General features: G+C 39.0%; 1 protein-coding gene across 3 annotated transcripts; it reads left to right on the top strand.

The window, feature by feature from the left end:
* The first annotated feature begins 31 nt into the window (after positions 1-31).
* On the top strand, positions 32-22404 carry CHKA (choline kinase alpha). 3 transcript variants are annotated; one of them, XM_002199479.6, is made up of 12 exons: positions 33-454; positions 3752-3863; positions 10731-10784; positions 14484-14597; positions 15228-15361; positions 15632-15736; positions 16103-16161; positions 18205-18292; positions 19192-19300; positions 19780-19886; positions 20217-20298; positions 21004-22404. In XM_002199479.6, the coding sequence occupies exons 1-12, from the start codon at positions 156-158 to the stop codon at positions 21061-21063; spliced, it is 1323 nt and encodes a 440-aa protein (XP_002199515.1). In that variant the 5' UTR covers positions 33-155; the 3' UTR covers positions 21064-22404. The 3 variants fall into 3 exon arrangements, with proteins under 3 accessions (XP_030129915.1, XP_002199515.1, XP_072785924.1); XM_072929823.1 differs by lacking the exon at positions 33-454 and adding an exon at positions 877-897; XM_030274055.4 differs by lacking the exon at positions 10731-10784 and having other exon boundaries at positions 32-454.
* The last annotated feature ends 333 nt before the right edge of the window (positions 22405-22737 follow it).

Below are 22737 nucleotides of genomic sequence, written 5' to 3'. Positions count from 1 at the left end.
GTGCCGAGACGCCGTATAAAAAGGGGGCCGGGCGCGAGCGCGGGGCTCACTCGCCGCCGGCGCTGACGGCGGAGGGACGCACGCGAGCTGCCGCCCGCGAGCTACCGCCCCCGCCCGCCGCCCCAACGGCCGCCGCGCCCCCCCCACGCCGCGCCATGAAAACCAAGTTCTGCAACGGCGACGCCGACCCGTCCCCGCTCAGGCTCCTCCTTGGCCGCGGGTCCGCCGCGACCGGTCAGCCGCCCTCACCACTGGCTCACCCCGACCCCGAGGGGAAGGATCCCACCGTGGCGGGTAGAGCGACCCCGCCCCCGGCGCTGCCTCCGCCGCTCGAGGAGGAGTCGCCGCCGCTCGACCCCCGGACGCGGCGCCGGGCGTATCTGTGGTGCAAGGAGTTCCTGCCGGGGGCCTGGCGGGGGCTGCGGGAAGAGCAGCTGTGCATCAGCCCCATCAGGTCAGCGCGGAGTGGGAGGTGGCCCAGCCTTGGGGCGGGGACGGGGGTGCGCCGCGGGTCCGAGCCGACACCGGCGGGGAAAGCGACGGGCTGCGTTTTAATTTCATTGTATTATTTTAGATCGCTCCCGAATTCGGTTTAGCGGGTAGCGGGAGCGGGTAGGGCGGTGCGGGGGTGGCGGGGGCGGTGCCAGGTGCGCTGCCGCGCCCCCGGCCCGGAGCGGTGGCGGTGCGGGAAGGCGGCTGCTGCTGCTGCTGCTGCTGCTGCTGCTGCTGCTTCATCGCGGCGGCCCCGTGTCGGCCCCGCGCCGGGGGAGGGGCCCCGAGCCCGGCCGGGAGAGGGATGGAGCCCGCAGAAACCGCTGCACCGCGCCCCGAGCGCCCTGCCGCGGGAAAGGGCCCTGCGGGGCTGGCCCTGGCTGCTCCGCACGGAGAAGGCGTCAGGTAAACGCGGTGTACCGGCGGTGTGAGTCATCTACAGCACACTGTAACGAGTGCTTGTGACTCAGCACGTTGGCAGCAGAAATATGTAAATTGGGGACGTTCTGGAAGCCATATGATGTCATGTGTTGGAGATCTTTGCCTTCTTTGCAGCATTAAATAGCATCTTTATTTTGCTCTAACTAAACTGATGTTAGTTCAGAGGTACCCCTTTATGCACTGCTTGTCTCACATCTTCCAGACTGATCTTTCTACCTGATCAAACACAGAGTAGAGGACAGTTTCAAGGGATACTGTTACCAGTTTGCTTTCCACATCTTTCTACTTTTGTCCTACACAAACCTTGCACACATCTACCCTAGGTACCTAAGGGAGCATACACAGTTGACAAAGCTCTGATGTGTGAAAGTATGGTTAAAACACATCTTGCTCATTTCTAAATTTATTTTAAAAGCCTTATTGGAAAAATTAGCAACTCACTGAGACCCAGTGCAGGTACTATTTGTTTTTCTAGATTGTTTCTCCTCACTTGACAAGATCATAAGGAGTTAATGAAGGGAGAGAATTTTTACAAAACCAGTACAATTCCTAAACAACAGACTAGTGTGATATTCCTAGTTTGAGTTGCTTAATTAAATTTTCATTTGTATTAGTGTGTGTTGCTGACTTTGGTTCTTACTTTCTAGAGCCTTACATTTTAGCACAGTTATCTTTGCATTTCTTGGAAACCTCTCATGTGAGGCAACACTTCAGAACGGCTTGGTGGTTTCTAAATTTGGCAGAAGAGAAGATGAGCTGAAACTTAAGAATGTATAAAGCCATGGTAATTGGTAGTTGGGATTTTTTTGGCAGAAGTCTTCTCACCACTTTCATCTCTGGAAGATGCATCATATTGGTTTGCTGTTTCTGGTTTCAGTCAGTATGCATTCTCCAGTGTGTCCATTAATGTTACAAAATGGTCTTCTTGTACAGCTGTCAGTTAAGTAGCTGGTAGCTTTATCTGTATGAGTGAGATGTGCCCTTTTGACCTTTAAACAAGCTGATGAGTCAAGTGACCTTTCAGAAGAACAGTGCCTTTTATTATGCTCCTGTATGGATTTCCTGGATAACTTTTCCAGGTAACTTTTGAAGTCTTAAATGCTATAGTGAACTTCAACACCACAGATGCTAGAGTGAAACTTTTGTTTAATGGAGTTCAGCATCACTAAGACATTCCACTTTGGCTTGTCTGGTATAAAAAACCAAGAATTTCTGGGCTTTCACACACTATACAGGCTGAGCATTTTTTGAAGTCATGTGACTATACATATGTTCCTGAGCTTTAGTACAGTATTGTATTTTTCTGTGTGCCTAGTACTTCTATTTAATTATTGGTATTTTCACCAAAGCTTTATCAGCGCCTTAGAAAAGGTGGCAAATGTTTTTTCACAAAAATCTGTCTAGCGCAGTTTAGATAAAGCCAGAAGTGTAGCTAGTATAACTAACCAATTTTTGAATTGTCTTTGAGTAGCTGACTCTGCTCTTCCTTTGATATCCTTTCCATCTGTCTTTTGGGGTTTTTTTCCAACCTGTTCCCCTTCATGGTTCAAAGTTACTTCATATCTTGTTTCTAAACATCCTTTTTTGGGTGCCTGCCAAGCCACCTGGTTCTTTTCTGTCTCCTTTCTTAAGCATATTGTGCCGCTGCTATTTTACCCTGTTTTCTTGAGATTTCTTTTTTTCTTAGTAGTTGACTTCGGATATGTAGGCCAGCCCCTGTCTCTTTCTTGATAGCTTTTTTTTCCCAGAAAATCTTTTCTGCTTCCCCACTGTGTTGAAAGAGCCCAGAAGAATATTTGAAAAAGCATTGAAAGGAATGTCAAGTTAGGACTGAGAACTGCATTTTAGCCATTACATTTTGGATCTGCTGTGGATTCTTGTAATCCAAGGTCACTGCAAGGTATTATATGTTACAGGCAAAATCACTTGCAGAAGGAAAACTTGAAAATTTCATTCATGAGCATAATAAAAAGAATGCAGAAAGGCAAAGCAGTAAAGAAAATGTGGGTTGAGTAGATATGTGTTCTTAAGTGCTGCAAGAACATCAAGAAACTTAGAATCTCATCAAGATAGACAGAAACTAGGAAAATCTATGCTTCAGTCATTCAGATGATACACAGACACATTGTTGTTTTTTTACAACAGTATTTTTACAGGAAAATGTCACAGCATTTATTTTGTTTTCAATAGCTTTATTGATCTGGATAGATACTAGATCAGAGAAACTGACTGTGATTTTAGATTTGATGAATACATGAGCAGCTTATTTCAAATAAAGACCTGCTTTAATTGTAAGATTCAAAATTGAAAATATATGCCTAAGAAAAACAGCAGAAGTAAGACTTCTTTCAGCAATGCTGTAGTGCTGTATTCAGGTTAAATATAGCTGAGTTTTGTAGCTGCCAATCCCAGTGATAGCAGCTCTTAATTCAAATTGGGAGTTTTATACTTGCTGCATGGCTTTAAACTATTTCTGCCATTGTTTTGCTTGTGCAGCCAAGTATATCTGACAAGACTCCAGCATCGCTGAAAATAATTTACTTAGATCTACATAGTTGTTTGTTGCATTTTACATCCATTTGCTAATAGCTTGAGCTGTAATTTGGATCAATAGCTCTGGGTCAAGTATACTAAGAAGCACGAAGCTGCCATTTTTTTTATCAAAGTCTGATGTGAGTTATTGGTACTGTTGGAAAACTCTCTTGTTAGAGTAAACCAGTTAATCACACCAAAAGGATGTTTACTGCACCTCTAATCTGTTGAAAACAAAAGGTGTGCTTTTCCAAGTTAGCTAATCAATGTATTTCTGTGTCTCCAGAGGCGGCCTCAGCAACATGCTGTTTCAGTGCTCGCTACCTGATACCATTGAGACAGTTGCAGATGAGCCACGGAAAGTTCTCCTGCGTTTATATGGTGCAATCCTGCAGATGGTGAGTTCATACAGTACTTTGGGAGTGGGAGGGTTTCTATAACTTCCCTGTAATGTTTGTAGACCTTCATTTGCGGCACTATGCAGCTTTATCCTTGAGGGAATGTTTCTGCGGTAGGGGTTAGATTGCAAGCTGAAAGCAGTTTTCTTTATGGTTTGTTATTGTCTAGAACTTACACTCCTTTCTACACAGATCCCGGCTGGTGTGAATTAGCTGAAGGCTCATTGCTGTTTCTTTGGGCACTAATGTTTTGTTTATGGTCTTAAGTTTGGACTGTGGTGTTTCAGAAAAATTTGCTTCTGTACAGAATGTAGGACTTTGCTATAACTAGCTAGATTGCAAGAGACTAAACTGCTTAATTTTAATCTTGATAGCACTTATGAATCTTGAAGTCTAGTTGAAGGTTTTGTCAAGCTTATACACTGCTCAAACATTTTATTAGATATTATGGGTGCTTGTGCTGCTAGAAAATTTGATTCTAGTTTTAGAATAAGAATTAAGTGTGAACATCAATACTGTACAGTCATCTCATTCCAAAACATGCTTTCCTGAATGTGTGAAATGCCTTACAGCTGGCACAGAAACTTAACCGGATGTTTTGTCGAACTCTTTTAATGTTAACTTTATTTGCTTAGTAAAATGTAAATAGAATTGAAATTTGTCACACCTTAAGTGGTTGGCAAATCTGTTTCGAATAGTAACATTTAAATGCAAGACTATTTTGTAGTCTTCTAAAGGTCTCTTCTAAAGCTGACAGGCTGTTATTCTAGCACTGTACAGCAGATCTTTTCTTATCCATATCTGCTACTTACTTCATTATATTGTAAATAAGCAATCATAAGTGTTTGACCTTATGAAAAATTGCAGCTTCATAACATTAAATCTGTATGTTGGCAATTGTTTCTGTTTGACTTAGAGGGTCTGGTTTTATTATCCATTAACTTTATATTTTCCAGTACTCAGTCACTTGCTTTGAACAACTGATCCAATATCTGCAGAAGATTTTCTATTCCTGAAATTTCAGCCCATTCTTCCTGCTTCTGCTGTCTTGACTAAACTTACTATTAAAAGTCTCATTAGATACTGTAGTTTTACTGACTTTGATGTGCTCCTTTATTATGTTATGCAAGTTGTTAACTTTCCCGTAGTAACAAACTTTACCAGAAATATGCAAAATATTCCAGTGGTTTGGAACAGCATGAATTGCTTGGCTACAGCACCATATCTGTGTTGGGAAAGTTAAACTCTTAAACAAGAAAAGTGTGTAGAAGTTCAGTAATTCAAGATTAAATAGTTTTTAGTTTCACTCTTAGTAAAAGCTGAGTGAAAAAAGGGAGGGTGTGGAACTTTGTTTTCAAAATGGCTCCTAGGATTGGTGCTAAACTGGGATTATTTTTAAGAATTGTTACTGGTTTCAATGTAATGCTGAGTTAATATGTAGAAAGCTTGAGTAGGAACATGGGCTGTAAAACCACTATGGTGGTAGAGCTTCTGTTTCCCAAGAGCTGTAAAGAAATATAGCCTTTCCCTTATTTTTCAAAGGAAACTAGAATTTGGCTGCCCTTTTCTTCCCTCAGGGTATTTTTTAACTTGCCTCTTCTCTGCCCCTATCTACTGAAGAAATCAAAATAAATTTTTGGACTCTAAAATCAGAACTAATTTGGTTTGAAAATTGAAAGTGTGTTCATAACTTTCTAACCTTTCTGCTCTTGGTGTTGAAGGATCTTTTGAGATGTCTAACTTCCTTTATTTCCATAGTGGCAGTGAAATGACTGCTCTTGTTGGTGCAGTTCACTAATGGTTAAGTAAGCAGAGAAAGTCCCAAGGTAAAACTTTGATTGCATTGAGGTTCACAATTTTTGTCAACAAACATTTGTCTCTTCCAGCCCCTATACCTTAAATGCAAGTTAAAATATAAGCAAACTGTATTACTGGGTATTTTGAAAACCCCACATAGGATTTCTGAGTGTCTGGGTGGCATAAGCAGAATGTTATGACAAGCCTGTTAAGTGGGAGTAATTTGACATTTTTAGTAAAGTTGCTTAAGTTAAAAACCCTGTAGGAATTAAGGAACACTGCTTAAGTAAGTTGAATTTTGAGACCTTATGCTAAAATCGCAACTTAATTCTCAATGACTTAATTGTAACTGCCACTGGGTATTAGTAGTTACCACTTGTTTGTTTGAGCCTTTGTAGCATGTTTTAACTCTTGTCCATTTTACCTTCTGTTGAAATTGGAGCACAAACCAGTGATAACAGTTCTTTATCCCTTTACTGTAAATACTGTGTGATCTATAGCAACCTGCACCAAATTATTGTACATACAGAAGACAAGTTTAAGTTAAAATTTTGAATACAAGCAGAAAATAGATCCTTCATTACTAACTTAAGAATGAATGATACTGGCACCATAACTCTTTGAGCCACCTTTTAAATGAACCTTTTTTGCAGTTGGAAAATAGCTCCAGTTTGCTTATTATGACTCTTGGAAGACACAAATGTCAGTACATAAAACTCATCCAATATAAACCATGCCAGCTGGCTAAAGCTGCCACACAGGGAAGGCTTTGTGCCTTCCTCTGTCATAGCTGATATGTTTAAGCCAATTTTTTGTGTGCATGACTGTTTTGGGGGGAGCTGGGTGGAGACGAACTGTGCTGGCTCGGCCATTATTATGAATGGTCGCACTGGCATGGATGTTTACAAATCAAGGACTTCTCTTGAGTATATCCTTGAGCAGAACTTTTTTTTTTTAAGGCGAGTATTGTACTTGTGACAGGTTAAAGTACTAACCACATTAAAACTCCAATGTTTGAGGCACAATGCAGATATGTCCTACACTGAAAAACGGGAAATATCTTACTATGCTTCACTTAATTCTTGCTCCAGCTTAGTTGCTAAATTTAAAGAGGAGCATTTAAAGTAAAACTTGTGGCAGAATGTCTTTAACTGTTGGTTGTATTAGTGTAAACAACTGAAACAAAAGGTTATCTAACAATATGCCATTTAATGTCCAGACTTTAAAATTGGATTTCATATTCATATCACTATAGTGTTTCTACTTAAATTCAAAACAGCATCTTGAAAATGCTAATAGGATTTCAACATAAGGTGGCATCAACAAAAAATAAGCTCAAGTTAAGGTGAAATTTAAGTTCACTTATCAGAAGGTAACTCAGGGATTGATTCCCATTCTTTTACATGTGTTAAAAGACCCTTGAACTCTGACTCACTGTGACTCTGTTACCTTTACAACAGCCAACACAAAATCTTGTATACAAATGAGGAAAACCAAACCAGGATACCTAATGTTCCTTTCTGGTCTCTCAATTTCTATGTGAGCAGATGCAAAATGAGTATAAATGGTTGCCACAGTTCTGTGCTAAATTTTTTCCATACCTGCCTTGCTGCCTTTTATTTTGTCTAACTAAATAAAATGCAGACTGCTGTGTAACTGTAATTATCAACGTCTTCTGTGGTTGTTGGTGTCCATGTCTGTTTGTAGCATGGAGTAACTACAAATCCCTGGCACTGGCAGACGGCTTGAAAGAAACCAAGCACCTCTTACGGGGATATATTTGTGTTGGGTGGCATTAAGGGTGTTCTGGGGGTAATGTACCACTTTAGTTGTATATGCATGTGTTCTCTGCTGCAGGCTTGCCCATGCGATCGTGCCTAGAGCACTCTGGTTTCCAGGTGACAGACACGATTCACGGTATAGTATGAGATCTCTGAAGTGGAGCATTCTCTACAGCTTTCATTTTCTTTAGTACTGGATTTCATTGTTTAAAAGTAAGCCTTAAGTAGCACCAGCTACTGTCTGTGCATCTGAATGTTTACAGCAATAATGGAATATCAAAAAACTGTCCCTTCCTTTTCTCTGCTCCCTCAGAATGGTAACTTGAAATGTAGAGGATTGGAGTTGTGGCTTTTGTAGAGCTTGAATTGGGAATTCTTCACATGCTGGATTTTTAGGACTTCAGCAAATCAGTATCGGTTCCTTCAGGTCTGACAGGGCTAAGTGCTCAATGGCAGATCCTGAGAAGCAGAAATGGTTATTGCTAAATCTAAAGCTGGTTTTGTTCCATACACTGAAGTTCAAATTGAAATCTGCCAACAGCTTCTAGAAAAGTTTCCCCTGCTTACGTCACCTCTTAACCTCTGAGGTAATTCATTGTAATGTTGTGATTTAAGATTTGAATTCCTAGGGATTTATCTAACTCAAAGTGTTGCAGTATTTTGAAGTATTGAAAACTAAAGCTTAGTAAGCTCAGAAAAATTGAGTTATATTTTATTCAAATTTGTGATCAGAGCTCAAAGTTATGTATAAAAAAAGAGATAAAAGTTCCTTCTCTATATAGAATTCTCTGGTCAAGCATCATTTGGTATTTTTGATAAGAGACTTGATCTTTCAGCTACAGAAGAAATAAATTGGGGGCATTAGGAAGGAAATGTTGAACTCAGTTTTCAAATTGCCAAATGTATAAACACTGTCTGGTCATCTGAGCAAAGACCAATGTCTAGTGTTTCCCATTCAATTTACATGATCACAAATTAGACTCCAAACAACTTCTATTGAATATAGCTGTCCTCCCTTACTAAAACTATAGTGAACTTTCTCAGGGCTTTGAGAATAAATCTTCCCACAATAAAAAGCTCTGAACAAATATTTGGAGAAATCTTGAAGCTGTAGAATATGCATCCTTTTCTAGTTAGTTTCCATGTAGAGAGAACAATTAAAAAGCTCTAGCAGTTACCCAGTGATTCTCTTTTTCAGGTAATTAAATTTTTTAATTTCTGTTGATGTAAATAGCTCTCAGAATTGGACTTTAGTTGGAGTGGGCTAGTAACAGTTATGGAAAAAGTGAAATTGATTGATTTTGCCAAGAACAAGATAACTCAATTGGTTGATCAAATTTTGAGATGCCTTATTTGGAACCACTGTTCTCAGAGGTGAGTGTGGAATCAGGAAACAATCAAATTCTACTACTTTAATCTGTTAAACTCTTAAACATCTGGATCACAGTATGGCATCCTGCTTACTTTGTTCTTCTTGCCCGCGTATAGTGAAGAATTTCCTAATTCTAGGCTGAGTACATGGCTGCTTGTGAAGACTGATCCTCTCCAAGCTCCCATTCATATTTGCTAGTTATTTATATATTTATATTAATTTTCTTCTGGAAACTAATGCTTCATGCTGAGGGAACAGAAAAGAGGGAAGAGATGTTGCAGAAGTCTCTTGTGATGACTGCAGTAAAGCCCTAACTGTCCCTTTCTAATGGCACAGTAGATGCCATTAGGCTGTCTCCAACACTAATTTGAGGTGAACTTTTGGAACTGGCTAGCTCTTTATACAGTATCTGCTCTGGAAAGCAGATGCCAGTTCAGGTTTTAGGGAAAAGTCTAATGTCCTTACCTTCTGATTGAACTGAATCATTCTGAGAGCACCATTTATCAGGAAAGACTCCTGAATGGTGAGTAACTTTGACTGTTCAAGAAAAATCTGAGAGTGGTATTGATGTAGACCATGCTTGTTCAGAGAAGCCCTTTGTAAATGATTTTAATGCTATTGAATAGTTACACATTTAGCTGTAGTGAATATGTTTGGACTTCATTAATTTCCTTGAAAGTAATATGAAGTAATAGTAGTTTCCATATTGTCTTATTTTAAACTTATATAGTAGTGTTATGGGAAGTACTTGCTGGAAGACCATGGATTGTTGTTAACTATCCTTCTTCTATAGCTTCTGAAATACTCTAACTGCAGAGCTTGTTGTACTGTACTTAAGGCAGCTGGTGTTGCTTAACTGTATTCCATTAAGTTCATATTTCCACCCTTGTTTTGGACATGTTAGAGCTGTGGAACAGGAAGGTATGCACATGGTTCCGTGACTGCAATGTTTGTGTTGAGAAGGTGGAGATGCAGGCTGCCTTTATGGGCCTCTAAAGTTAGTCTGGTTTAAACAGTCAATGGTGGAATTGCAACATAAATAGCAGCCACGAATTGTCACTAATTCTAAGCAGATATTTGCTTTCTCTTCTCCTTACCTTCAAGCCCTTTAAAGGACAAGGTTTTTAATACATCTTGTATTTTTAAATGTGCAGCTCTATTAAAAGCATGTGCCATTGAGGGTTTAGTTGCTGAGGGTATGGTTTAATATTCTGAAACTGCTTTGTAATGACTCTTAACAATCCTAGCACAATACATTATTCATGGAAGTTGTTAAAGTTTTGCTAGTATACTGTGGTCCCTACTGAGACACCTTTAGCTTACATGGGCGATTCATTCTAAGAACAATCTTGGATTTGCAAAGCCAGTGGTACACTGGACATACAGCCAAGACAGCACGCTCTAAATAAGAAATTTCTAGCCACAAGGCATTTGGAAAATAGGGTAATAAGCAAAAAAGTGCTTTGCAACCTTCATAACATGACTCTTCCAATAGTCCTTGTAAGGCTTTTATGTAATTTCTGTAATGTGTCTCAAGTGCTTTGGCTGGAAGAATCTCATCCCAGATGTCATGCGGAGGGACTTAATATTCTCTTAATTAAAAACATTCCTCTGAGCTTATGGTGCATTGAAGTCTTGTTTTGAAAGACCGGGAAACAATAAAAATAAGTGAAAATCAGGTATTTACATGAATGGTTTGGTCTCAATGGCACATCCTTTTGAAAGATTTTGGAATTGTTGAAAGTGTGGTGGTCAGAGGTCAGATGGATACTAGTTCTGTAGCTGTCACAGATCGGAGACAGTATTGAGACATTTAGTTAACTGTAGCTGGTACTTCTACTCCCTTTGTTCTGGTGGTTGCAGGTTAATAACTTGAAATTTCATCTTCTCATTGTGTTTGCTTTTTCTCATTCATAGAGGTCCTGTAATAAGGGAGAGTGTGTTCAGTCTCAGAAGGAAAATGACTTACAAGTGAGTAATTAAATTTGCTTATTTCACAGAATTTTGTAGATTATAGGGGAATGTGGTGATCCTTCTTTAAGATTGTTTTAAACCAGTAGTTATTCCACCTGGACTATGTGTAGAAAAGGTACAAAGTAATGAAGAAAAGAAATGTATTTTCTCACAGAAGCAAAATTATTTGAGTGTCTGGATGTAGTTTGGAAAGATTCAAGCATCTTACATTATGAAGAAACAGGCCCCCAGTTCTACCCTAAACCTAAATGGTTTCTTACAATTTTGAATATTAGTATCAGTACTGCTATTTGTAGTATTAGACTCTCCTTGAGTAGATGAATGTCAGTTCTCTGCTTTACCTAATCCCTAATTTTTTGATATGCTAATAACTCCTCTGAGGAAAGTATATGGAGCTGGAGAGAACTTGCTCTTGAACATGAAGTGTTACTGATTAGCACTGTGCTTGGATCATCTCTGGTTCCAAACTTTAAATTTCTTGCATTTGGAATAATTTCTTCTCCTGCAGCATTTTGTTTACCTGAGTGTATCTTTTCTTAAAGTAATCTGAACAGGATTTGGTGATTTAGATTTCTACCCTGGTAGTATTTTTTCAGTAAGGGATAACATTGCAGCATGCTAGCCAGATGCCTTGGTTGTTATGTACTCTGTTTTCAGCTCATAATGATTTTGGCAGTGACTAGGGAAAAGTACATTTTACTCAATTGATAAGTGCTGCTTTTCTCCCCTTGTATTTTTGCCTTCTGGGAATGCCATCTGAAACATTTTCAAGCATTTCTTTGGGTTTTTTTTTTTTCCTAGTGAGTTGAACTGGTTTTAATTTTTTTGTTGTTGAGTGACTGCTTTTGAAGTTTTGTTGAACTTTGTTTAGCTTACTGGAGCAGCTTCAATCAGTTGAACCAAGATTGAACTGAAAAATGTACTGGTTTGATACCTCTGTTTTTTTTCAAAGATGAAAAATTGAGATGGCTTGATTTCTCCTCTACCACAATCATGTAAAAAAAGAGTTAAAGTTATTAAGAAACCCCCAAAAGTCCAAACAAGCCCCACCCTGGTGACAGAAGCTCATAGAAGATTTGCAGTACAGGAAACAAGGTTTTGAACTTCCGAACTTCATTTGTGGTATTTGTTGCTTGAAAATACTGATTCTCTGCTGATAGGTTTTCTGCTATTAAACTCATACTGCTGAAATTTCAGTGTTGAACCAGTGTTCTCAAGAATTACTGTCAGGATGGATTTGTTAATTTTCTTGTGCTTGGTTATGAGGAGATGATATTCTTTAGAGAATAAAATTCTCTGGGTTCACTAGCAAAGTCATTGTAGCTTCTGAGCTGCCTGGTGTGTGACAATTGTGTCTAGACATTGTCAGCTCATAAGGCCTTTTAGCAGGAATTGTTTTGTTTTACTTTGGTTTTGCTATGAGTTGCAGTAATTTCCCTTAGAATATGACTACTTTATGTATTTTACAGTGAAATTTTTGTTAAGGCAGGAAAAAACCAGAAGCTTCAATTCCATCTGAAGTGTATAAAGGTTTTTGATCTCTTATTGCCTGTATGGGAGTTGCATCCTGGGAAAGTCTTGTAAAAAATGTGTATAATTGCTAGGTTTAAAATAAAACATTGATCTCTAAGTAGTCATTTAAAAACATGAGTGGTCCAATTTTCTCCAGAAATCTAAATACAAGTGCTTATGGCTGAATCTCTGAAACTGGTCAAAATGGATAGCTTTAGATCTTAAAATGTTGTCTTGGCAGTGTAAGTATATTGCAAAATGTTTGAAGGCATTGAGGTACATAATTTCCTTGGTTACAGTGCTTGATCCTTTGAAGTCATCAGGTGAACATTAATCTGAAGAGTCAGATACCTAGATTTGTTCAGTGTCCATATGAAGTATGCTACAGATTTTCTTTAACATCCTTTAGTAGTTTATTTCCACACCTATCCTGGGTTTGACAGCAGTGTATGGAGTGGACACTTGGTAAAAAGTCCCTTGGGTGTTATGAAGGAGAAGCCTTCATGGATGGAACAATACATGGATGGTACTGTTCCAAAACTCTTACTGGACTTGTGCTCAAATAACCATTTGGTTTCAGTACACAAAAGTTCTTCTAGTGCTTGCCACTTCTGATACATGAAGAGATGTGTTAATGAATAACAGGGATTTTTTTGTACTTTCTGTTATTCAAGAATAGTGAGTTTCTTTTCAGTAAGATATGGAAATAAGGAGCTGATACTTTAATGGGAATAGACTTACATGCCTGGTGATGTACCATGTGCAGTCAAAGTCTGTGTTGGTTAATAATAGAGTGGACATTTAGTAGCTTGTAAATAATTGCCTTCTTGATTCTTGGCATTAGGTTTCAGAACTGAATGGAAAGAGTTCAGACCTGTGATGATTAGGGCATGTGAAATGGTTTAAAACATATTTTTGCTATGTTAGTGGATAAAGCATTTGGTGCTTTGAGAAACTGAAAAAATAGTGGGATTAAAATTGAGGGATGATAAAATGGTGGAGAACATAGATGCAGTACATTCTTATGCAAATTGCCTTAACATCTGCAGAACACAGTAACACGAGTCTTTACTACACTTCAATATGAAACTCTAGAATTTATTGACGATCTCAGAATAATGTGTGTGAAAATAATAAAAATAATTTATCAAGAGTGCTGCCTGGAGTGTACGCAAGAGTGGAACTTGTATAGAGTTATATACTGTCTGACACTGTGTTGACTGCAATAATGCAAAAGGATCTGTGGTCAGAAATACCTGAGAGGCTTCTTAATGTTTTGCTCTTCATTCTTAGACTATTAAGTTTTATGAGTCTGACTTTGACATGAGCTGCTCAAAAGTAGGCAGAAGCTTGGGAGATCTTTAGGAACATAATTGCTAGGAGTAGATATTTATAATGTGACCTCTGTGCTTACTTGCAGATAATCTTACCCATCCAGAAAGTGATTATTAACTGTGTTTTTTAGACTAAATATTTCCAATTTCTATTAACTTTTAAATTAATATTAAAAAGTTGTCTGCTTGTCATTGTTATGAAGCAAGCCTATTGATGTATGAAAGCCATAGAGAAAAGTTACTGAAACTTGAGGTATGTTTGGTGGTAGAAAGGGAAGAACATTTATTCACACACGCATTCCTTAACAGGAGCTTTAATTAATTCCTGACTTCAAAAAAAAAAAAACACCTTAGGAATTCCTTCCATTAAGCACATTCTAAATCATTCTTCTAAATGAAAAGTTTTGTTCAGTTGTTCACTTCTTTCACTTGTGTAGCTAAAATGTTCTTTTGCGACATAGTGTTCTGAAGAGTATCAAAATAGTTGATGTAGGATAATATTTGTAGTTCCTATGTTGTTTCAGTGGGATGAGCTCCTACAGGAAATGAATTTTCAGAGTTTCCACAGGTTAGAGAGGTGTTTTGGTTTTTGCAGTTTTCCTTTGACCTGGCCCATCAGAAATTAAGTAATAGATTTTCTTCCCCAGCTTTAAACTTCGAAGCAAAATACTTGTATTGCTCCCATGCTGACTAAAAGTTATTGGTCAAGAAACTTTGATTAGTAGAATGTTGAGTCTTTTCAAAGCCAGCCCTAAAATTTCTCACTTGGTAACAGTTTAGCTGTTGTGCACACCCACGTTAATTTCTGTGCAAGCACCAACTAATGCTTTTGGTCATGTTTTTTTGGTAGGGAGCAGAAGCCATGGTTCTGGAAAGTGTTATGTTTGCCATTCTTGCAGAGAGAGCACTTGGTCCAAAGCTGTATGGAATCTTCCCACAAGGGCGACTGGAGGAATTCATTCCCGTAAGTCCTGTTCATAATTAGTTAGTGGGCTGCTGGAAGCTGTTTTAATTGACCATGACAAGAAAGTCTCTGGACTGCCCAGAAAAGCAGGGATGTAGGAATGGAATACTTGGCTGCCTGTAGTAATTGCTGTCTGTAATGTGATACAGTTAGAGTGGGTGTTGGAGAGCCCCATTGTAGCTCTTGCCAGGGGGAGATATCTAAAAACTCTACAACTCTAGCAGAGGCTAATAAATGAAGATAAAAAGCCTATTAGATACCAAACATAGCATGGGGAAGCTGTGGAGTAACACTTCCCTTTAACAGCAACAAGAGCAGATGCTTTTGATGTTCTTAAATATTTATACTTGATCTGCTTTGAAGATATTCTTAGTGTGAGATGTGATACTCCCCAGTTCTTGCATCTAGAAGTGAATTGATTAAGTTGTTAGTAGGGTTGGCTAACAGCTTTTCCAAAGGCAGCAACTTTGTAAGTTCTCCTGTGAGCAAAAAAGAGTATTGCTTGAGTAGTATGCTAGTATTTCACACTGTTCTGCATGGAGCCTAATGCTAGTGTTTATGATTAATCACAATTCTGTAATTCATCAATTAACTGTATTGTAAGAATAAGAATACTGCATTTTATTACAGAGCAGAAAACTGACCACTGAAGAACTAAGCTTACCTGACATCTCTGCTGAAATAGCTGAGAAGATGGCCAGATTTCATGGCATGAAAATGCCATTTAATAAGGAACCTAAGTGGCTTTTTGGAACAATGGAAAAGTAAGTTATGCAATACTTTATGGGGGAAAAAGGTGACCTATTGTAATTTTGATAAGCAGATCATTCTTCCTGAATGCCTGAGAACACAAGCTTTCACTGTACCCAGAAACTATCATATAAAGGACTTCAGTTACCTTGAATAACAGTAATGTTTTCTTCAGTAACTCTTTCGAACTTCCTTGATTTTATTTTAAATGATATCATAGTATGGGAAGAATAATATACTCATTGTTGCAAATCCTTTATTATTGTCTCTTCTTTTTTTACCAGGTATCTAAATCAAGTGTTGAGGATTAAATTTACCAGAGAATGCCAAACCAGAAAACTAAACAAACTTCTCAGTTACAATCTCCCCCAGGAAATGAAAAATCTAAGGTAGGCTTATTTTGTCTGCCACTATCTTCTAATCTTCACAGTTTTTGGATAGATTTTTGTATACTTGTTCAGACATGTTATACAGTATAACACTTTATATTCATCTTACTTTGCAAGCTGGGGACTCTTTTTGGTTCTGTGACCAACCTGAGTCTCATACAAATACAAAATTCTTTGATGAAACTGCTAATCTGATTTACTGATCTTGAAATCAGACTTTATTGTGCTGATGTTTTGTTCCTCATTAAGAAAACAGGCTGTTGCTGGGAGGGAATTATGTTCCAAATTCTTACAACAAAATTACCTGGAAGTGGAATTGAACTAAGTGATTTGTTACTTAGTAGATGCTCTGTTGCTTTTTTCTAGAGCTATGCTTGAAGCTACTTCTTCACCAGTCGTATTTTGCCACAATGATTGTCAAGAGGGTAAGCTGCTATTATTTCAATATTGCTCAGTGATGTACTGTTGAGCCTTTTCTGGTTACTTGTTTGCTCTCTGAGAGGTAGCCATGTTGTGGAGACACTGCCCTGACTGGTGTGCTATACTGAAGCAAAGTGTGGGCTTCTGTAACCCTTCAGGCTTTTTCAGAGAACTTTGGGGTCATGACTGGGTTAAGCTAAGAATGTACTCATGCTCTTGTTAGTACAGGTCAGTTGATAATGGGAGCCTTGTGTTTTCTGTTTAGACCATACCTTGCTTTGCTGCAATATACGTGATCAGAGTAGGGTATACTGGAGTTGTTTTACAAGAAAGATGCCAAAGTGCAGTGAGTGGTGAAAATGGAGAGTACGGCAGTTTGACATGGCAGTTTTTAATTTGTACTGGTATGAAACATTAGGAAAACCTTATCCACCTTTTTTTAGTGTTGTCTGGGAGTCATGGAAGGAATAACAATTTTCCTGAGCCAGTTACTGTAAAAGATGAGAAGGAAGCAAGGCTGAAGGTGTGTTGGGTATGCTGTGTCACCTGAACAGTGGGCAAGCTGGGCTGAAGTGGAAAGATGCTCTAGTAGGACTGTGTCTAGGGCTGTTTTGTTGTCACTGGTCCCAGCTTTGTCAGCTACAGCAGAGGAACTGCCCTGGAGGGTAGACACATAAGGAGAGGCAGCACAAGGGGAAAAGGCCACTAACCTGAGATGTCAGTGGTGGTGAAGTTTGAGGTCTCCTTGCTGATTTGGCAAAGTGCACTACTGGAAGAGTCAGAGCATAATAGGGCTGAGGCAAGCTGGGGAGCCTAAAGCTCCAAGGGGTTTGAGGGATGTGTGTGAAATACTGTGCTGCTTTTTCTGTTGGTGCATGGAGAACAGATGTACCTGCAGAGTCACACTACTGCAGAACTTGACATTGCTCTACATTTATTTACTAACTGGTACTTGACATAGGCAGACTTGATGTCTTTTAGATGAATTATAGTCACTGTGAATTGAAAGACACATAAGCAATGGCCTAAACTTTCTGTATAGATACTGGTTGTGCCACATATTAGAACAGCAGAATGATCAGACTGACTTGCAGGCTGTTGACAAGCAATTTCTGTCCCAAGTGTTGTATGATCAGTGACAGTGCTATGCTGATATGAGAAATGCTGTGAAATTTATAGATCTCAAGCTGTGCAAAGAAACAATGCAGCAAGGACTGCTAAGGCTGACAGGGCCACCTGAGCCAACTGCAAGCTAAACTGGGGATAGAAGATCCTTGGGAGAACAAATTTGCCTCTCCCTGTACAGAAAAAAACTTTCTTGCTTTCAGCTTTACAAGGTAAAGCTGTATATCTCAACTTCCAGAGAGCTGATGAACAACCAGTGGAACTTGGCTTTAACTAAACCCAGCTGGCAACTCAGCCCCACAGAGCCATTCAGTCTTCCCAGTGAGATTAGGAAGAGAATATATATAGGCTGAGATAAAGGCAGTTAATTAGGGAAGGTAAAAGCTGCTCAAACAAGCAAAGTAAACAGAGAAATTAATTCACTGCTACCCACAGGCAGGCAGGTGTTCAGCCATCCCCAGGGGAGCAGGGCCCCATCACACACAACAGTGACTTGGGAAGACAAACACCATCACTCCAAACATCCCCTCTTCCTCCTCCTTCCCACTCTACATAGTGAGCAAATAGTATGGGATATTCCTGTGGTCGGCTGTTCAGCTGTATCTCCTCACAACTCTGCCTGCACCCCAGTCCCTTTTTTCTCTGGGCTGTGAAGCAAAAAAGTCCTTGACTCTACAGAACCACTTGCTCAGCAATAACAAAAACATCCCTGTGTTATCAACACCACAAATCCAAACATAGCCCTGTGCCAGCTACTATGAAGAAAGTTAACTGCCCCTGCCAAAACCAGCACACCTATAATTCTTCCGTGCAGATAGAAGGGGTAACTGAGATTAGCTGAAAAATGTTCCTTGAGATACACAGTATTGCTTTTCTCTGATTTTCCTGCATTATTAAATATGCAGTGTTATCTTAATTTTCAGGTAATATCTTACTTCTGGAAGGCAGAGAGAGTTCAGAAAACCAAAAGCTGATGCTCATTGACTTTGAATACAGCAGCTATAATTACCGGTAAACACTTTATTTTCTCTTCAGCATGGGAGTGTGTTTCTTTCTGCATGCTGCAGGGAGGCCAAGTGCTGCATTAGTGCTTGTTTGTCTATTTTAGTGACTTGTGTTCTGCTTTGATAGTGGTAGTTAGCAAATATAATCAATCAAAACAGTTCTGATGCTGTTGAGTTTAGGCACACAGCAGAGATGAAGTTGTGTCTTCTTGATCAGACTAGAGGGTTTGTTATGCACAAATGGCTTCTTGCTTGCATGTCAAAATTTCTTTCTGGTGGGAAGCTGAGGAAAAGGGTACATTTTCTGTACATATGTATGTAGGACAGCTTTGCTTTGGTGTTTTTTTCTTTGTGTTCTTTCTAATGGCTTTTTCATCTATGCAGACAAGAATACAAGTTTTTCACTACATAGTTATGCAACATGCTTGTTTTTTCTTCCCTCAGCCATCTAGTTTAAGTTTTTAAGGATTACCTAAGTGTATATAGTCACTGGTATTAAACATCACCATAGCTGGAACATAATAAAACGGTGAATTCCAATAATGTACAAGTGGAATATGTTGAAAACTTTGAATATTACTTCTTTGCCTGCAAGAATGCCAATATTAGAGATGTCTGACTTCATGCTGAGATGTAGTACATACTCAAGTACTTTTACTGTCTCCATTGGTATAAAGTTTGGTAGCAAAGTCTAGTATTTTCATGTAGCTGGTAGCTTTCATTAACTGCTGCTCTTTACTGTTATAATAACTTGAAAAAACTGGTTATCAATTCTCTACCTCCAGCAAAAGTGCAGTAAATTCTGAGTAGCCCAGTGCTTTTAAATTTGATTTTGGGTTTGCTTAAAAAAACTCCAGATTGCCAGTTTGCAAATATCGAGGTATTTTGTCTTTATTTCTTTTTCAGAGGATTTGACATTGGAAATCACTTCTGTGAATGGATGTATGATTACTCATATGAGAAGTACCCATTCTTCAAAGCCAGTGTTCCTAAATATCCTTCAAAGAAACAGCAGGTAGACACAAAAGACATAATTAAATGCCAGTGTCCAGTCTTCACATCTTAATTATTTTTCAGTTCTCTATTGACTTATTGTGTCCCAAGATATTTCCTCCACAATTTCCTCAAGTATCATACTTCGTCTAATCGTGACTACCTTTGCTTTAAAAGTCATAGTAACTTAACAGCTATTCGGGATAGAATATTTACTACAGGCGGTGTAGCCATCCATCACAAAAAGTCCAGTAGTTGTAGACTGCAACTATTAAATTAGTTAGCAGTAGCAATATGCTGCCTGTCCTAATATTGTAACTTTTCTTAAACCAGACTTTCAAGCAATTGTTAGAAGCACCATTAATCTTAAAGCTAACTCCAACACTGTTGAGGATTGGAAAAAAACAAATACCAACTTATTAGAAGGTCTGCCTAGGCCTGAAAGAAACAAATATATCTTGAGATGAAAAGCTGCAACTTGGTTGTTTATTTGCCTTCCAGCTTCATTTCCTCTCCAGTTACCTGTCTGCATTCCATGATGGCTTTGAAGATCTCAGTAATGATGAGAAGTCTGAACTAGAAGAAGAAGTGTTGGTAGAAGTTAACAGGTAACTTGCCTTGTACAACTGTATCTTCAGACTTCCGCTGTGGTACCTATACTTGTATATATCTCACTGGGTGGAGGAACTTGAGCCATGAGCGATTGAAAGCTATTTATATGTGGTAAAGAACAAACACTGTAACATTAGATATGTGATATACACTATTAGTGAAGTAAACAGAATACTACTCAATGGGGCATTATTTTTGTAGTATCATAGTTGAAGAAAAGGTGTGGACATCCCCAGACTAGGGAATACTGTTCTAAGAGGACATGGAAATAAGGTGTTGTGACTTAGCTGGGTATTTCTTTCAATAACACAGCTTTGTAATTTCAGGTTTGCCCTTGCATCACACTTCTTCTGGGGTCTGTGGTCTATTATACAAGCAAAGATCTCATCCATTGAGTTTGGGTACCTGGTGAGTTTTATAATTGTAGCACAACTGAAAACAAATCTAAATAACCTGCAATGGAATGATCCCACACAGCAACTAGTATCTTCTAAGTGGTGTAAAGCTTTTAAAAATTCATTTGTTACTAGTTTGTGCTCTTTCCTTAAGCATGTACACATAAAAATTTCAGAAGTTGTTCCCATGATTATGCAGAGAGTGTACAGCCTTGTGTCCAGCTATATTGCAGCATTATTCTGCAGTAAGACATCCCAGGCAAGAGAGAGGCCAACATGCAGTGAGAATTTCAAACTAAGTGCAAACTCAAAGTGCACGTGTTGTCCCATGGTGATGTTCAGTGTGCAGCAATATCTGTGCCAGGTTGCAGCTTGTACTTGAGAAACTGATCAGTCCAGCCCTTGGTCTATGCGCAGTGTACTGTAAAGTGATAGGACTGCCAGGTACATGGAATATCTTACTGGAAGTGTTGCAGGAGCCAGCCTTTTCAGTGAAGTCCTGGGCTTTTTAGTACCTTTTTTTTCTGTCATTTTGGAAGCAGCTAATTCTGTTAGAGTTGAAACAAAACTGGAGGAAATTTTAAGAAGCCAGAACACCTCTGGAGAGATTATCCTTCTGAATAGAGCTAATTAGTGCATTGAGATGATGGATTAGGAAAGTAACACAGTTAATACCTCATTATTTTTACTGAATACTGAATGTCCCTTATTTCTCCAGGAATATGCGTTATCCAGATTTGATGCCTACTTTGATCAGAAGAGGAAGCTGAATGTGTGAATGTGGGAGGAGTAGCCTGTTGGTTACTGTATGAAGAGGGCAGCTGAACAGAACTTTCACTGTGCTTAGGCTACTGTATCTCTAATGAAGGTGTCGCTGAATTCCAGTTCCTGGGAATGCAGGTGTACAGTACTGAGGGTTATAAAAATTACTTGTTTACAGTTCAGTAAATAGTTGGAATGAGATTGGGAGGCAAAAGTAAAATGCAACCATGCAATATCTTTAAATCTTTTCAATCTAGGAGCTATTTTGTATTATTGGAGAAGCTTAAAATTAGGTGTCAATACCACTTGCATCAGAGCAAACTTGCTGTGGGTACATTTTTGGGGGATGTTGGCATTCTTGTTTGTGTTGTAAGTGGAACAGCTGTAAAAGCTGATTTGTTGTAGACACTGCCTCTTAAGGAGAAGGAAAAGCGAAGGAGACAACTGCTAAACTGTGAAGTAGGCTTAAAAACTTACTGTGAGTTTAGGTTCACCATGCCCCAAGAACACTATCTTCAAAGCTGCTGATACCTTACACCACTTTTTACCAGAAGCAACTAAACACATTGAAGCAGCGTGCTTTAAAGTGTTAGTGACGCACACATGAATGTTTCTCTTAGGCTGGTGTGCCTGGAAAGTGAAGTACGAATGAGCTTTGAACTGGACATTCTGAAGGAGTTTGTTTTGAACTGTTTGTTCCATGTCATTCAAGAATATGCTTTAGCCCAGCCTGGTTCTCTTAAAATGCTGTGTCCTGCACAGGGGGTTCTGTGGGCTGGCAGCACTGGGAAGAGTGCCTTGAATTGCTCTAGCAGCTCCCCAGATAACTGGATTGGCATTGACAGTACTGGTAATTGAGGCCCATCTTTCTTCTTGTGTTGCCACAGTATATGGCTGTAATAAATAGTAGAGCCAAAGACTGTGGAGAGCACTTCAGGAAACTGCTGTTCTGCTCATCCAGTTCTTATGTGGCTTGAGAGGTGCTTTTCTTGCACCTTCAATTCTCATCATATTCCAGGAATCCAGTAAAGTGGAACATCTTGTGGGGAACATGTATATTGAAACTTGAGTATAATCTGTGTACATGCCATCTAAAGATTTCTTTTGATTTTTGGGAACTTGTTTATTTTGAATGTTATTTGTGCTTTCTAACACACTGTATTATAAACAAACTTCTAAGTTTACCCTTTTTGACTTGTATAGCAAATACTGTTTGAAGCGGCTGAAAAAATGTGCAGCATTTCATGTACTGTATAGCAGAACTTGTAAAAGCTGTCATGTTACTCTCTTGTACAGAGAATCATTTTCCATACATTGTTATTAATACTTTATAATAAAGATAAAGCACTTAAAAACACTGTTGTTGATATTCTTGAATCTCTGTTACAGCTGCAGGATAAAATAGATGCCATTTCTGGCCCTAATCTCTGAATCCTTGCAAAGACAGACTGAGATACAGGCGTAGTGCTCTGGGATAGATCTACTTAAATGTGTCTTCAGCATTTATTGTATAATTGAATTCTAGTAGAAAGAAAGGTGTTTAAAGCAAGCAGTGAAAAGCAGATTGAACATCAGTTTCTAAGTTGATAGCTTTAGTGGTAGGAAGAGTTTTAGTTGAAGCACTTCACTCTATCTGCCTGTTGACTACCCCCAAAGCAAAGTTAAAAGGTACCAGCACACGTGGAATTTT

Source organism: Taeniopygia guttata, chromosome 5, assembly GCF_048771995.1.
Source record: "Taeniopygia guttata chromosome 5, bTaeGut7.mat, whole genome shotgun sequence".
Classification (NCBI taxonomy): domain Eukaryota; kingdom Metazoa; phylum Chordata; class Aves; order Passeriformes; family Estrildidae; genus Taeniopygia; species Taeniopygia guttata.
The sequence above is the reverse complement of the archived record's forward strand: the minus strand, read 5'-3'. Positions and strand labels throughout refer to the sequence as shown.

What these genes read in the sequence shown, in the direction of transcription:
- CHKA (XM_002199479.6), top strand. Translation starts at nt 156, where the DNA reads ATGAAAACCAAGTTCTGCAACGGCGACGCCGACCCGTCCCCGCTCAGG. An exon ending in CTGTGCATCAGCCCCATCAG is followed by an intron (nt 455 to 3,751) that starts GTCAGCGCGGAG and finishes CTGTGTCTCCAG; the next exon opens with AGGCGGCCTCAGCAACATGC. An exon ending in AGAAGGAAAATGACTTACAA is followed by an intron (nt 10,785 to 14,483) that starts GTGAGTAATTAA and finishes TTTTTTTGGTAG; the next exon opens with GGAGCAGAAGCCATGGTTCT.